This window comes from Anabrus simplex, chromosome 9 (genome assembly GCF_040414725.1).
Source record: "Anabrus simplex isolate iqAnaSimp1 chromosome 9, ASM4041472v1, whole genome shotgun sequence".
Lineage (NCBI taxonomy): Eukaryota > Metazoa > Arthropoda > Insecta > Orthoptera > Tettigoniidae > Anabrus > Anabrus simplex.
In genome coordinates, this window is record NC_090273.1 from 10638571 (window position 1) to 10654714 (window position 16144).

General features: G+C 38.7%; 1 protein-coding gene across 1 annotated transcript in view; it reads right to left on the minus strand.

The window, feature by feature from the left end:
- scat (VPS54 subunit of GARP complex scat) overlaps positions 1 to 16144 on the minus strand; it is a 112467-nt gene that overhangs the window by 50477 nt on the left and 45846 nt on the right. The window contains exons 8-12 of the mRNA XM_067153860.2: positions 10305 to 10447; positions 7390 to 7516; positions 6089 to 6196; positions 5662 to 5820; positions 2052 to 2164 (exon numbers count right to left, since the gene is read on the minus strand). Of these exons, the coding sequence (XP_067009961.2) occupies positions 2052 to 2164; positions 5662 to 5820; positions 6089 to 6196; positions 7390 to 7516; positions 10305 to 10447 (650 nt within the window). The remainder of the gene's footprint in view (positions 1 to 2051; positions 2165 to 5661; positions 5821 to 6088; positions 6197 to 7389; positions 7517 to 10304; positions 10448 to 16144) is intronic.

Consider the following 16144-nt stretch of genomic DNA (forward strand, 5'->3'; position numbering starts at 1 on the left):
TGCCATGGCGGGAAATCGTACAGGTATAGTCACTGTATTTATTGTTGTAATGTGGACGGAAGCAAGAGACTTTCTCCCCTCATCATAGGAAAGTTCGATTAGCCGCGATATTTTAAGGGCATCGGGTACTTTCCGTGCAAGTTCAAGGCACCTAAAATGCATACAGTACAGTAATCCAACGAATAAAGCACTTGCACAGTGGAGCCAGTATAGATTTATCCTCGTCTTTGAATCATGTTTTCTTTCTTTTGATTTCATTGCGTGAGCTTATGTTTGCCAACGAGTTATCCAAGTGCATTATTTGAATTCTGTAAATGCACCTTGTTGGATACATTTTGGAAATAGTTTTTTTCCACGGCATTTGAGAGTTTTAAACTGTGAATCAAGGTTAACTGCATGCAGTAACGGGTCTTAGAATCTATTGTGACGCCGCTAGGGTTGGCGTTTCCGAAGTACGTGCTGGCGGTTAATTCGAAATGACGTAAATCGAAGTCCAATTTTTGCGTCCCAACGACTTCGAATTAACGAGGTTTTACTGTATATATATATATATATATACACATATAAATAAAATAAGAGTTTTGTCTGCGCATTGCTCAGAATTTAAAAAGGATGGTATTTCTCTATCAGTCGTGCCTGCAGTAACAAGGAAATGCACTTTTAACTTTTATGAATTTCTGTCTGTATGTACACGCATCACGAGAAAACGACTGAAGAGAATTTAATCAAAATTGGTATACAAAGTCGGGGAATAAGTTGCTATAACCTAGGCCATAAATAATTTTACTCACGCTGAGTGAAATGGTAGTTTAGGGGTAGGCTTAAAAATTTAATTCCCAAATAATTATGTTATTAGTGGTTGTATCGATAAACACTACATAACTAAAGTTATATAGTACTGTATTTCCGATCATTTATGTCTTATATATTGTTGCCATACCAGCTTTGATCAGAGATATTCATGAATTTGGATTTTTTTTACTAAGTCCTTTTCAGCACAGAGTCACGAGAAAATGGGTAGACAGGATTTAACGAAAATCATTAAGTAAGAGAATAAGGAACTACAATCTACACTATAAATAATTTTATAAGATGCCATAAGATCACAGAGTCAAAAGAAAACTATGTGAAGGCCTACAATATAGAAAGTTCATAAAATTGATCAACTATAACATTACATTGACCACTGTTTGTTGCGATGTGCTTTGTCTTCTGTTGCCACTCATCTCCGATGGATATGATTACTGCTGCATACCAAGTATTTTTTTTTAATTTGCCTTACGTCGCCCCGACATAGTCAAGTCTTATGACGACGATGGGATAGGAAAGGGCTAGGAGTGTGAAGGAAGCGGCCTTGGCCTTAATTAAGGTACAGCCTCACCATTTTCCTCGTGTGAAAATGGGAAGCCATGGAATAACATCTTCAGGGCTGCCAACAGTGGGGTTCGAATCCACTATCTCCCAGATACAAGCTCACAGCTGCGCGCCCCTTACCACACTAACAACTCGCCCAGTCGTACGAGTGTAACAGTCTGCCTAAATATTGGCGGAAGTAGCTGGGGAGTTAGAGAATTTTCTTCTTTAGCATGCTATTCCTCTGTTTCATAAATTTTCTGATACTACTGGTACGTAACATACTGGTTCATCATAGCATTCGAGCTATTCAATCCCTACTCTGAGGCACTGATTGAAATGAGAAGTATGCATATTTAACAAAATAATGGCGGAGAAGTGTTCACGGCTCTCTGCGGCCTGGTCATTCCAGTTCTGGAACTTTGGACTGTTAGATCGAAAGCGTAGTACTGTTCATTAAAAGTGAGAAAATGTGCAGTTTTCATCTGATTTGAGTATTTTATATGATAAAATTGCTTTTAATCGCTACATTCCTACTGATGTTTTTGTAATGATCTATATTGACTTCAGTTAGGAAAACCACAAAGTCAGTTTTTCTGAGAATCCTGTAGCGAAGCACAGGTACATCATCTAGTTAATGTATAAAACTGCCTTACATAGTATTCTTGACACTGATGCTAAAGAACACAAGAACTCACCCCACTGTCACATGAATCTCGGTGGGAGCATCGTCGCCCCCAATTGAGGATGATCCTGATGGCATCTTCCCTGCACTGACATCAGCAGCCTGTCTCATAACATCGTGTACAGCCTGGAAAGAAAGGTTAAATTAATCACACGATGGCTCTCTTCTTGAAAGGATTTAAGAATAAGGCTGCCACATGAAAACCGGATAAAAATATTTCCAAAGCTTCTGGAGTAACAGAATGCTATTCCCGTATATAGCGCAGAATTTCTACTGTTAACAAACATATCTGTTAACAGTGGAAATCTTACTGTAACTGTAGCCGAACTTTTAGTGATAGGACCAGGGTCTTGGGGACATTTTGCAAAACATTTTTTCTCTACAATTCTTACGGATGCAGTTTCTCGATATCTTTAATGGCTTAGGCAGCATAAACTGTGATATTGTTCACGTGACATCACTTTCTTCGCGTAAACCATTACTGTTCGGCTCCCTTCCGTTAAAGTTCAATGTTCAATAAATGATACAACATAGTTGGAAGATCCTCAGCGCAATAGTGAAAACCGCATCAAGATCTGGCAATGGTTGTTGAGTTAGAATGGTTTAGGCAATGCTAAGCCGAGCCTTGTGAATACTCTTTCCGTACCTAGAACAAGGTTTCTAGTGATAAGCATACAATCTATTATTGTAGATAACCTCTTAAAGATAGATTTGTGATCCCAAGTACTTTTTTGTTAAATATTTTAAACCTTATGCACATAGTTTGTGGATATCATCAGTGGTTTAGACAGCTTAAGCGGAGAAATTATATCATGTGGCATTATTTTCTTCCACTTGTTTTGTAGAAACTATTACTGCTTGGTTTCCTTTAATCATAGTTCAATAATTAATACACAGAAACCTTTCCTAGGAAAGTAAGAACCCACCTGGGAGGCTGTCAGGTTTTACTTTGGGCCCTCTTGAAAAAGTTTGAATAAGTGATATGTCTTGACATATACAAAAAAAGTGACATGTCTCTCATCTTTATGCTATTTTAGCTGATGATGACCTTTAGGCTAGGTCGAAACATGTCCTATCTAGCTTTTTAGACAGACCATTTATCAAATGGCAAACATGTATTAAACAGGTGGACTTAATACAATTAAATTATTTTAGAATTTGATCTTAGATAGTGCGTTTTATTCTCTACAATTTGTACAAAAATAGTTTGTGAATATATTTAAAATAGTTTAGGCTGCATAAGCTGATAAAGATGTCACTGGCATAATTTTCTTCAACGAATCGTTACACCTCAGTTTTGATTCATCCAAGTTCAATATTTTACACATGAAAACCTTTTTCTGGAAATTCTCAAGGTAGCAGCAAAAACTACACAAAAATCGGTCCAGTGGATCACGAGTTATAATCGAACACCAATAAATACATACATACATACATACATTACAGATGCTGATTTGTATATATGGAAATGTAAGTATTTCTGTCTTCAAAAAGTGGTAAAGTTAGGGCTCCTGGTCCTTTCTTACACTTAACCACTTCTTCCTTTGGCTCCATCACTGGCATGGTCAGGACTGTTTCTGATTTTTTGTTTTTGTTTTAAGCCTAGTACTTTCAGGAGAGCCAGTTAACAGAGAAACCTGTTACGACACTGAAATGTGGGTGACAAAAGCCGGTCTGTTGTTTCGTACTCCAGTTGGTTTTCCGCTCCTCTAGTGGTTGACCAACAGTACGATCAAAGGTGATATTACACTGCTGGCCAAAAGTTTCCGGATGTGCACTGAACTGATTAAAAATGGACTAAGATTAAAAGAAAACAACATACCTATGCAAGGAATTGACAAATATATATTCTAAAACTAATATTTCACAATAAAACTACGTTTTTACATTACATATGACCAAGAAATAGACAGTATGTACACATATTCCCACAGATCACCAAAACACATCAAACTCTCTTCTCACCAAAGACCCCCCCCCTCCTTCGTCTGCTTCAAGTTATTTGTTCGGGGCATTGACCTATAGAGAACTTTTGCCCCTACTTGCACCATTTGATATGAACCTGCGTGTAATTTGAATTGCAGAAGTGTAGAGTGTTGAATGTGAGGAAAGGAACATTAAGGACGGCACAAACACTCAGTCCCCAGGCCAGGGATATATTAATCATTTACAATTAAAAACCCTGATTTAAGTTCAGGAATTGGGGGGGGGGGCATTCCATTAAAAACAATTCCCCAGAGTTTTGATTGTTTTGCAGATGATTCAAGCAATAGCAAGATGTGTATCTGGGGTCATATAGGAAGTGACACTTGGAGAACAGAAAATGAGCTCGTTGGGGGCTGAGAAGAAATGGATGTACAAGAACTGCAATTGATGAGGGGAAATGGAGATAGCCCTCTTTCATGTTTGTCCTTGTGTCATCTTTCTATTTCTCCTTTTCTTCAAACTGACCTGTCATTACATATAACTTGATTTATCATTTGTTTGTTCCTCTTCATTACTTACTCTTAAAACTGTTTACCTTTCTGCAAAGGAGCCAAAGATATGACAATCACCAGGATTTGGACCCAAATAACAAATTGTAACTGAATTACTGCTCTAATACTAAACTTATGATATACTGGTACTTGAAAATTATTCAATGCTTTTTAGTGTCAATCAGAACTAAGATTTCTCGAAACAAATACTTTGAGTGTACTGACAAGATGGTCTGTCGGAGTTTTAACCCATTGAGCCCCGCATATTTGTTGGATAGAAACTGCATTGGGGGTGGGATTATTTTGTAGGAAATACAGTGTCGCTTTACATCATGAGAAATTACTTACAAGAGCATTAAAGATTTAAATATATAATATGAAAACAACATATTATGAATTAATTGATGCTACATCACAACTCCAATTCTCCTCAGTAGCTGAAAAGAGTCTGGCAAGCCTCAAAATACTGTTCCAAATGCAGCGGAACCTAAAATTTTAGCAGAACCACGTCACTTCAGCTATCTTCTTGTGTTTTGTACTAACATTACTGGCTCTGGAGGGAAATTGCTGTGCTGCAGTGGGTGGAACAAGAGCACAGAAATGAATCCAGATCCTGGATTTCAACCTAACGGGGTCATCAGCCAGTGAAGGTCTCCCTGCTCTGGAGGACTGACACTGCTACATCTACTATGAAATCAGTCTAGTGCATCCTTCTCCCAACAATACTCTGGTATACAACATAGGAATTGAATGTCGAATGGCATTCACACCACGAACCACGAAACAAGGAATACATTTCTTTTGTTAGCATCATGGGTCCAGACTCATACTCAGTCCACATCTCCTTGCACTTCCTCTTCGATTTCTGGATCTATTTGTTCATCAGAAGTGTTACTCATACTACTACTACTAATTTCACTGAAAGAATTACATTAATAATCATTACTTTGCAAAAGGTGTTATATATCAGTAACTTTCAGTCGTTTGCTGGCAGCCATATTCCATTCCATATTCCGGCAATTGGTCCACCAAGATGAAGCACAGAATGGTTCCGGGTCTCGGGCCCAATGGATTAAAGAGCCTAACCACCATGGAATATTTGAAAAAATAACACTATTAAAATGAACGGGTGAAGCACACACTTACCTTCACTCTCTTGATGAGCTTCATGAGGGTGTGAGTGGTGTTCTGCAGCACATTCAGCCAGTCTGGCAGGGCCATGCCATGCTGCATGGTGTCCCCATGACCTGTCACACCCAGCTCAGAGTCCCCAGTGTCACTGGCAGCCAGTACTTCTATTACCATCTGTTGAGATCACATAAGCTATCAGTACAACTACAGAACTGAGCAGCCTTGAGTTATGCGATAATCAGAAATTAAAATAACGTCTTTGCAAGTAGTATGTCAAAAATTCTGAAACTGTTGCACTACCTTAAATTCAACGTGCATCAACCATAGAAATGCAAACAGGTATCAGTATTATCACCATGCCTCCTGTAAGAGGCAGAATTGATACAACAAAGAATGATATCAGATACAGCAGTTGGTAATTAGATAGAACTGTGTTCATTACCTGCTTCACAACAGTTTTGATAGCAGTGAAAGCTTCATCCTTGTAGGTATCAATGAAGTGAAGGTGCTTCTGCCGCAGCATACCGAAGATGATTGAGATCAACTTGTCCTAGAAAAAGAGAAACCTTTGTTTTGGGATGATCTTGTGCAGTTAGTACAAAAAGAGAGCCATGTTTTGCAGGTAATGACACAATCTCTAATATGCATACGAAATTTAAGTGTAGTCTATAGCCAGGGGCTGTGTCGAAGCCGGGACCTCAGGTCGTTTGAGCGTAGAACTCATCACAATGGTGTGCTCAGAGTTTAGGTTTAAGAGAAGGTTCTTTTCTTTTTCTTTAGCTAGATTCTCATCTTGTGAATGTTGTGAAATCACAGTTTCAATCTCCAGTGACTCGATAACATGTTGTGTGTTTTTGGGCTTATCTACCTCCATAAGCTAGACACGATCAGTAAGTTGGATGTATTTAGTTGTGGCTCATGCCTGCCTCAGCTCTCTTATGCTCAGCTCGGATATCTTGGGCTTGTTCATTTCTGTTTGATTCATTCTATCTAGTTGTTTTCACTTGCAGTAGGCTTGGACGTTCTAAAATTAAGATACTGAGCAAATTTTTACGTGCATGATCAAGTATTCTCCCAGAAGTTATTACGGATATCAACAGAAATTACAAAGAAGAAATGAACACCACCTTGCAGTATGTGCTATCACATCAGGGTCTGAAGTTATAATAATTTAATCACTTTGTAAGAGATGTATTAGTTCCAACTTTTCAATACAAAACGTGATATACATTAAACAAGGCATGTTTAAATGTAGGACATGTTTTGTCCCTATTTTGAGACTTCTTCAGCTACATGTAAGTTAAATGATAAAAATAAAAACATATGAAAACAAGTGCACTGTGTTGAATTAAAATTTGTCAAAAGTCCATTCACTGTCTTAGTGCACTAAGCAAAAATAAAGGAACAAAGATGCCACCATAAAATGGAACAGTCACAAGGCACATTGAAAATAATAAGAAAGGCATTAAAGGCTTAAATGTTCAACTGATATCTTCAGAAAATATATCACGTTATGTATTGAAAAGGTGGAACTAATACATCTCTAACATTACTGTTACTCCTATCATCCACACTGGTCTGTCACTGCGTCTGTCCTCTGTGCAAGTTTCTATATCTCTTGCCAATTTCGAGCAAGGACTTGATATAAACAGACAGACTGAAAAGAAGGGCAACCCAATAAAATGTTTGAATCCATATGAGAGAAGTGACACAGCCTTCTAGTTTGCATTTGCCGTTACTTACTGCAGCCAAAACCTGCTGCACCTCTGTCAGAGGTCTGTTGAGATCAGCAGTTGCATAGCGCTCAAACTCGCTGGTCAGCATCTTATCGATCAACCTCTCCATTTCTAGAAGCTGCGAGCTCAAGTGCCTGGAAAGAAAAGTATGAATCCCCATTTAGCTTAATCCTATATTCAAAGTGCAATTTTCAAGTTTAGAGAAACATGAATAACACATTCTCATTTATTTTTGCTTTGGTGGCCAAAAATCATCTCCGATGCTATGCTCTGGGGAAGGACTAATCAGAAGCCTATAACTGGAAATAAGACTGAGAAAATAGGCATGAATGGCACATACGTTACAGCAGCTAGACGATCATATAACAAAGGAGATACTTGACTGATAAAAGGCAGGACTAGGATGACATGGTACTGGAAAGTCAGAACTGCAGTGAAATCAAAGGACAGATCAAGGTGCCACTCCTATGCTCCTAATAAGGAGGCTGATTTCTTTAAGTCTAAAAGAACATATAAAGAATAATAGAAAAGCAGATGACGTCTTCTTTTCGTAAAATCACTCAGAGCTTCAGTTTATCTAGAGTCACAACAAGCAAGTGGGATTACTAACGAATGTAACCAAGACCACATTACCTGTCATAATGTGACCAGACTGTAATACGTCTAGTAGATACTAAGAGTGGGTTAAGTTTACACAGAAAAGGTATTATAAAGTATATTTTCAAGTGCACTCAAATATATCCTCACATATGAATAAAATGTCCACAAAAACACATGGAAGTAGATTAGATTTTGGTGCAATCTGTCTTAGAAGAAATATATTAAGCAGGTCTTGCAAGCAACAGTCATAACTCATAAGACTTGTCGATGAGTAGGTGATGTATTCTCAAATATGTGTCTGTTTCAAAACCTGGAATAGCAGAAAGTATAGTATTTGCTTGCATATAACTCACCATCGCGTATATCTCGCACCCCATTTTTAACATTTGAAGTTGCAGGGGGGGGAAAAAAAAAAAAAATCCGCACATAATTCGCATTAATTTCTGACGTCCTAAAGACATACAGTACATATACGAAATAAAGTTTGGGTATTCCATGGACGTGCCTAAATTAAATATCGGGACTGTACAATTTCCTTTCCGGTATTTTGTATGTGACAGTACAAGAAGAAGCTACATTTCTTTCTACCTGCAGAAAGGTTGAGGGTAGCTGTTGTAACAAAAAGACCTAACTCGCAAACCCCCGCCCAAGGCCACATTCCTAGCCAGTCAGTCACACTCAGCCATCCCTCTCACTCTTCCATCTTAGTCAATATGCTTATCGCTACCTGTCCGGCAGAGCTGATCACGTGAACTGGGAGTGTTTCCCTGTCCAGGCAGTCACGTGATCACGGTATTAGGTATCATCCATCTGTTGTACTGTCGACAAGAACCAGTATTCTTTCTTCACATTTCATTGCTGTTTCTCATTTAAATTTTCTCATGTAGGTCAATCTTTAAGTTATGGAGAAACGTGGGAGTTATACGCCTGGATTTAAACTCAGAGTGATAAATAATATGTAAGGCATTCAGAGGGCCAAAAACTGATATGTTTCCTGAGCTGAAAGACGAGTTGCTTCATTACGTTACAGAGTTGCAAAATGATGGCTTTAGTATCTTGCATGAGATGCTACATTTCAAAGCGCGCGAACTGGCAATTAAAGCAGGAGTCAGCTGTTTGGATTTGAAAGTGAGCCAGGGTTGGATCCACAGATTCAGGACATGAAAGGGATTGTGTCTGCAAAGTCAAACGTCTCTCTGCCAGAGAATGCCAAGCAATTTCGGTGAAAAAATCCTAGATTTTCATCGCCATGTGATGGCAATGTGGAGGAAAAACAATTACCTCTTATCTCAAATTGGCAATGCAGATCAAACCCTGATAAACTTCAACATGCCATGCAACACCACCATCAACAAGAAGGGAGAATCTAAGTGTGCTTGTACATACAACTGGCTGTGAAAAACAGTGTTGCATTGTCATGCTAGCAATAACCGCAGATGGAAGAAAATTTCCACCATACGTTATTTTCAAAAGAAAAACAGTGCCTAAAGCAAAGTTTCCCAAAGGCATTCACGTGCAGGTTCAAGATGGATGAATACAGCTCTTGTCCAGGACTGGGTCCGTACGGTGTGGGGAGCATGGTCAGGGGCACTGCTTCAACACTCAGCATTGCCAGTGTGGGACAGTTTCTGTGGACACTTGGCGGAAGACACAAAGAAATGTCTTCAGGAAATGAAAACTGATCTCGTAATTCCTGGTGGACTCACACATTGTCTACAGCCCTTAGATGTTTCCGTCAACAAGCCCTTCAAGGACAACATACGTAAATTTTATTCCAAATGGATGGCAGGAGGGGAGCATGAACTGACGCCAGCCGTTGAGCTCGTGTGTGATTGGATTATGCGGGCATGGGTTATGGTATTGACAGACATTGTTGTGAGGAGTTTCTTGAAGATGGGCATTGCAAATGCACTGAACGGAAGTCAGGATGATGCAGTATGGGATGGTGACCAGAATGATGCATGCAAGAATAGCTCGGAGACTGAAGGCAGTGACAATGAATAGAGAAAGTATGCCAGTTGTCTTGTTGCAATAGCCTAATGCAAATATTATGGTTTTTTGGGAATACGATCATTTGCAGACAAATCCCTGCATATATCACGCATCAAAAATGTTCACACCTTATTTTTTTGTAAAACAAGTGCAAGTGATACGCGAGCAAATACGGTAGATGTATTTTTAAAAAAAATAAGGAACACATCTCAATGAATGTCCCCACCAACGTTGAGATCTGTACATTAGCACTGGTGGTTGGGCCATAAAATAGCCGAGTTCAGTTCAATTCTTCCTCGTAATGAAATCCAGAATACAACATGCACGTACCGAAAGCTGTGGATCCCAGCAAGTTCTTGCAGCAGGATCTCTTGAGTTGTAGCGATCAACTCCAGAGCAGCCACGTAATCTGGTGTGGATAACAGCAGTTGAATGGTGGGCTGCGTCTGATGAACTGTGGCCATCAGTTTCAGCTACACAGTGTCATGAAATAACACATGAAAACTACAAGATAATGAGAATAATACGTGCAAACTAAAGGCTATATCCAAGAGCAGATAAGAGATTTTTTTTTTGTATTTATGCCATATTACAAGAGTCATTTCATAAGCCATTATTACTGTATTATCGTATTTTCTCACATAGTTAACGCACTTTTTAAAAGGAAAAATACAGGCGAAAACATCAGATGTGTAAATTATTCAAGGAATTTAGATATTTAAAAAATTATTTAAATTCATTTACATTTGAAAGGTACATCAAATATAATATACCCACAACTGGCTCAACTCATCTTCAAAACTGAGACACTGATTCCATGTGCAGTGGCCATTTCTCGTTCTATAAAATACAGCATTTTGTGAGAAATGGCACATCCAACATTGCATAACGATATGATATATTTATCAGGTCCTCCTCTACTTGCGGAACTTGCCGCTTTTTGGTCCACGAAATGCTCTGCGAGACTTGTTTGTCGCTTGAAGTGGACTTCTCTATTGCCGCGGTAGCGCACGCTGCATTCGGCACTGAATACTTGTGGCCCGCTGTCCTATTCCCATATGTTTCGGCGCAACTGATCACCGCGAGTTTATATGATGCGGTATTACTCTAATACTTGCTCACTGTGTACTAACAAACTAACAAACAATTCTGAGATCACAGAAAACACATGTCCCGAAACACGTAAAATACGTTTGTACCAGACTGGAATAGCGCGTCTCTAGTCACTTCTGCGCTGATTCATCACAGAACTAGTGCAGTGGTATTTCCTACCGGTTGATAACAGCATGGAATGCCCAATTTTACAACAGGAAGGTTGTCACCTGAGTAGTTAAGATCTTTATTTCAAAAGGGATCCGGAGCTGCGTGATGAATGTTCGAAGAAGTGGGTGCGTCAAATAGTGAACATTTCTTTTTTCTCTGCTTTGGGCCCTAAAATAGTGGGATGCGTAAATTATGCAAGGGCGTTAATTATGTGAGAAAATACGGTATATCTTCTGATAAAGCAGCAGCAATATAAACACACCCGGTGCTGTAGTTGGCAAACAATTTAAGAGGGTACTGTTGACATCATTTATCATTAGGTCAAAGGCGGCTTATTATACTCAAATCAACTAGTCAACATTTTCACACTGAAATTCTCAACACCATAAAATTTAAAATGGTTGAACTCCCTTATTAACAATAATGAAATCTCTCATTTTTTTTGGCTAAATGAACATTTAAATATGGCTAAGCAATATATTTTCATTTCAAAGCTGAAGTAAATTCTGTGGCTAAATAATTCTTTGAAATAAGTGAATCAATGCAGAAAAGTTCCTGAGGCACCACACAGTAAGTTTAGAGTGAACTAGCCAATTAGAGGACAAGCCACAAAATTTAGAAATTAACTAATCAATGACAGAAATTCTTAGGGCGGCTGTGAATAGTTTTCAAGAAAAGCAAACTGTGAACAAATGTTTCAACAAGGGGAACAAAACGCAATATTTTAAAACCAAAACAGAAGTTATGATAATTACAAATATTTAAACAGCAAACAAATTACTTCAATACTTAATAAAGATGAAAGAGGTAGTTTCAGACCTATCATAGTTGTGAGTAGAGTGTAAAGGCCCAACTACATCAATGTAAATCCATTATGTGTTTGAAAACCACTGGAATGTGCTTCTCAACGCCAGCACTACGCAGGAACTAATGGCAAGTGAAGGACAGACAGACATTACTCTTTTGTTATGGATGAAATAAACACAACGTATCTGCAAGACACATTATAAAATTACAGAAATACTCATATGTATGCATAATTCCAGCACAGTTCAATGCCTGTCTTCTGATAACACGCTTCATTAACGGTCGCTACCACCCTTGTGTGAGAGGACATAGGATGTCCAGTTGGACAGTTGCAACAAGTTTGAAAGTCACTTTGAAGTGTGGTGGCAGAGTTTTCAGTACATGAGCTGAACAAAGCAGCAGCCAAAAAATTCAGCACATTTGCAACAGACCGAAAAACACACTCTGCGAGACATTCGATGAAAAGTGATGAGTACATCAAAATTCTGGAAAAGAAAATTCTTCATGAGCTCAAGAAAATGTTTCCAGACAGTGATGAAAATTTTCAGCAAGATATTGCTCCTTGCCACACTTCAAATTAAGTGAAGGAATTATTCCGTGATTACAATATGTGTGTGCTGCAGTGACCAGGGAACTCTCCTGAGATATGTAACATGTAACAGAAAGACTGACTGTTTCACATGATAAAAGTCTAACTGGAGTGTGGTATCATGATGGTGAACTTATAAATGTGATCTCAAAGCTATGCTAAAACATGCAATGTAACTTATAAAGCAGAAAAGGGGACATATTACGTTCAGTAGAAGTCTGTTACAGCGAGAATTCACACGAGCGAAAAATTTACTCGCTATAATGGATTGTCGTTATATCCGATTTTTTGTAAAAAGTTGGCGAACCCTCATACACATTAAAATCAGTATGAAGCGACAGTTAGCTTGCACAAAACTTGCATTTTTGCGGATAATATCCCCTCTTCGGCTTACTTGTTTGTTATTTTTCAAAATCTCATATTACGTGAAAGTATGTTTAATTTCATTCTGAAAATTTATAGTACAGTATTTCTCCGAATAATTCTCCTTCAAAAAATTTATATCAGTCTTAAAAAGTGCTTTGTACAATCATATGAATGCCTTTCTTATACAGTACACATTTTAGACTATTCTTAGACGGGAACATTGGCTTTAGTTATGGCGTATTACTTTTCGGCTGCGCAATTATTCTCATTTCAGCGTCTCTACAATATGACAATTCATCAGGAAAATATTCTTACTTACTATAAAACTTACTTTCACTCGGCATCAAATATAACTGGCTACATGCACGTCTCGCTTGCCGGCTTCGGCAAACTTCAGCGGCTAGCGATGTATAGGCCTAATCGCGGACGTTAAAGGTGAATGAACGAGTTTATTGCGCCGCGGTATGGCAATTCCACCCTTGCGTGTTTTGTGCACATACTTCACAATTTCATCTGCGACTTCTTTAAAGTGTCCATGTTGCGGACAACAAATGCCTTTTTTTGTGCAATACGCATTTTTAATCTCTCCTTGTCTTCACGCTAACGCCGAATATTAGCTTTAGTTAGGCCTATGCCATATTTTCTTACGGCTGCACGAGTATTCTACATTTACGAGTGGATAATAACCATTAACTTAAAATTGTCATCATAATATCGACGAACACCCGTTGAAAATTTGCCGGTAATACGTGTTCCACGTATCTTTACAGTACGACGATCCATCACGAAAATATTCCTGCCATCTATAAAACTTAATTTTACTAAGCGTCAGGTACAGCGAACGCATTATAACTCTGCTACTGAGTAGCCATGGCCCTACTAAGAATTCGAAGGCTCGCGTTTTTTATGCCATTCTGCAGATTTGAGAAATGATTGTGTAGAGCCGACTATTTCCCGAGTTCCAGCGACGTTACACATAGGCAATGAACAACCGGTCGCCGCGGGCTAGCGATGTATAATAAAGAGACAGTCGTTTATTGTCAGCGAGTTTTGTGTGCACGCGCGGGGGGGGATGGTACCGTGGTTACTACGGTAGTTGCCAAGGCCGCGAATGCAAGACGACCCTTGATATTTCACATCATATTCTGAGGAAGAAAAATCGTCGTCTTGAATTTGGAGAAACACGGTATCACTCCAGAGGCTTCTGTGGCAAACATTTCCGTTTTCTTCTTCAAACAACATCACCTAACCTCACCTATGTGTATCGTGAAAACACATTTCAAATTCATGTAGAGAAAATATAACCTCCTCGCTAAAATTTACATGGGAATAGCCATTTCGAAATTTAACTAGACGGGACAAAATATAAACTATCCTCTGAAATCAGTGATGTACTCTGCAACATCTAGAGATGTATCACATTCTTACTTAATTTCAGCATATAACATTAAAATTAAGAAAGCATTTACTTCAGCCTTTATTTTTAACGAGTTAACAACTGCTATCGGCCACGTTATTTACGCATTTATTACGATAACGTGTTATAGTCTTTCATTTCAAATTTCCTTTAGAAAACAGCAGTCGACGGGTATTACTAGACTAATCAACTCCAACATCGCCTTCGAATGTCGACGAGCTCGTAAATGCACATAGCGAGAAAATTATAATATACCGTACCGAAGATGATCGATCGCATTTTGTGGCAAACATTTCAGTGTTCTCATTCAAACAGCGTGACTTAACCTAACTTAACCGTACTATATTTATCGTGAATGCTTACGTACGGAAGGTATTTCTAGAGCCAGTAGAAAATACTCTTCTCGCTATAAATTTACATGATAATAGCCTTTCTGAAATTAAACAGATGCGAGAAAATAGAAACTAACCTCTGAAATCAATTATGCACGCTGCCATATCTTGAGGTGTATTTCATCCTTAATTAATCGCAGTATTTAGCATTAAAATTAAGCGATCGTTTCCTCGGCCTTTATTTTTAATGAGTTAACAACTGTTATCGGACACATTTACGCATTTATTACGCAAAACAGTCTGCGTTCATTTTGAATTTTCTTTACAGAACAGCAGTTGATGGGTTTTACTAATCGACTCCGACCTCGCCTTTGAATGTCGACGAGAGAACTCGCTAGTGGACATAGTGAGGAAACAATACCGAAGGAGATCGATCGCATGCAACATAATCGCTGGGGTGCATAAATATCGGTAACGGAAAAAATAGCTTGTAATAACGGATGCGTCAGTGATAGTGCTCTCGCTGTAACCGAACGATAATACACACTCTAATATAGGAGTTTCGAAGGGACCGGCAAACATTGTCGTTATAACGGGGTTCTCGTTATATGCTGTACTCGCTATATCGGACTTCTACTGCACTTAGAAAGAATAAGATATGTAAAGGGTGAATAAGTACAACAAGAACACAAAACGAGCCGAGCATGTTATCATGGTATTCCGATTACACTTGCATAAGATTGTATAATCTGTAATACAGTGAAACCTCCATTCTCCATTTTGGAGGGACCACGGAGGAAGAAAAAAAAAGAAAAACCCGACATGGAAAAACTGAAAATCTGGGAACGAACAGAAACCATCAACAGCCCCAATGCGCCTTCGCCTACCAACCGACTGCTGCTCAGCCCGAAGGCCTGCAGATTACGAGGTGACTTGTGGTCAGTGTGACAAATCCTCTCGGCAGTTATTGCTGGCTCTTTAGACTGGGGTCGCCATCTCACCATTAGATAGCTCCTGAATTAACCTGGCAATGCCGTGAAGTACCGTATAGTACCAGTGCACCTTATTTCAGATTTTTTCATACTGATCATTACTCGCGACATAAATCTGGCAACTCCACTTTACATTGTCAAGATGATACCCCCTACAATGACTAAAATCAACACAGGATTTAATTTGAGTGTTTGTTTGCGACAACAACCGCCTCGAATTTGAGATCGTGTTGAGAGGCATAAAAATGACTGCCCATCTAAGGTAAGTTGATTTATTTTGTTTATAAATTCTGACAATATGATTTTGTATCGCAGGGTTTATTATCTTGAAATATCAGTCCATGACTTGAAATAACAAGCAATTGGTCATCATTCTGCGTTAGCTGTTACGACACTAATTATCC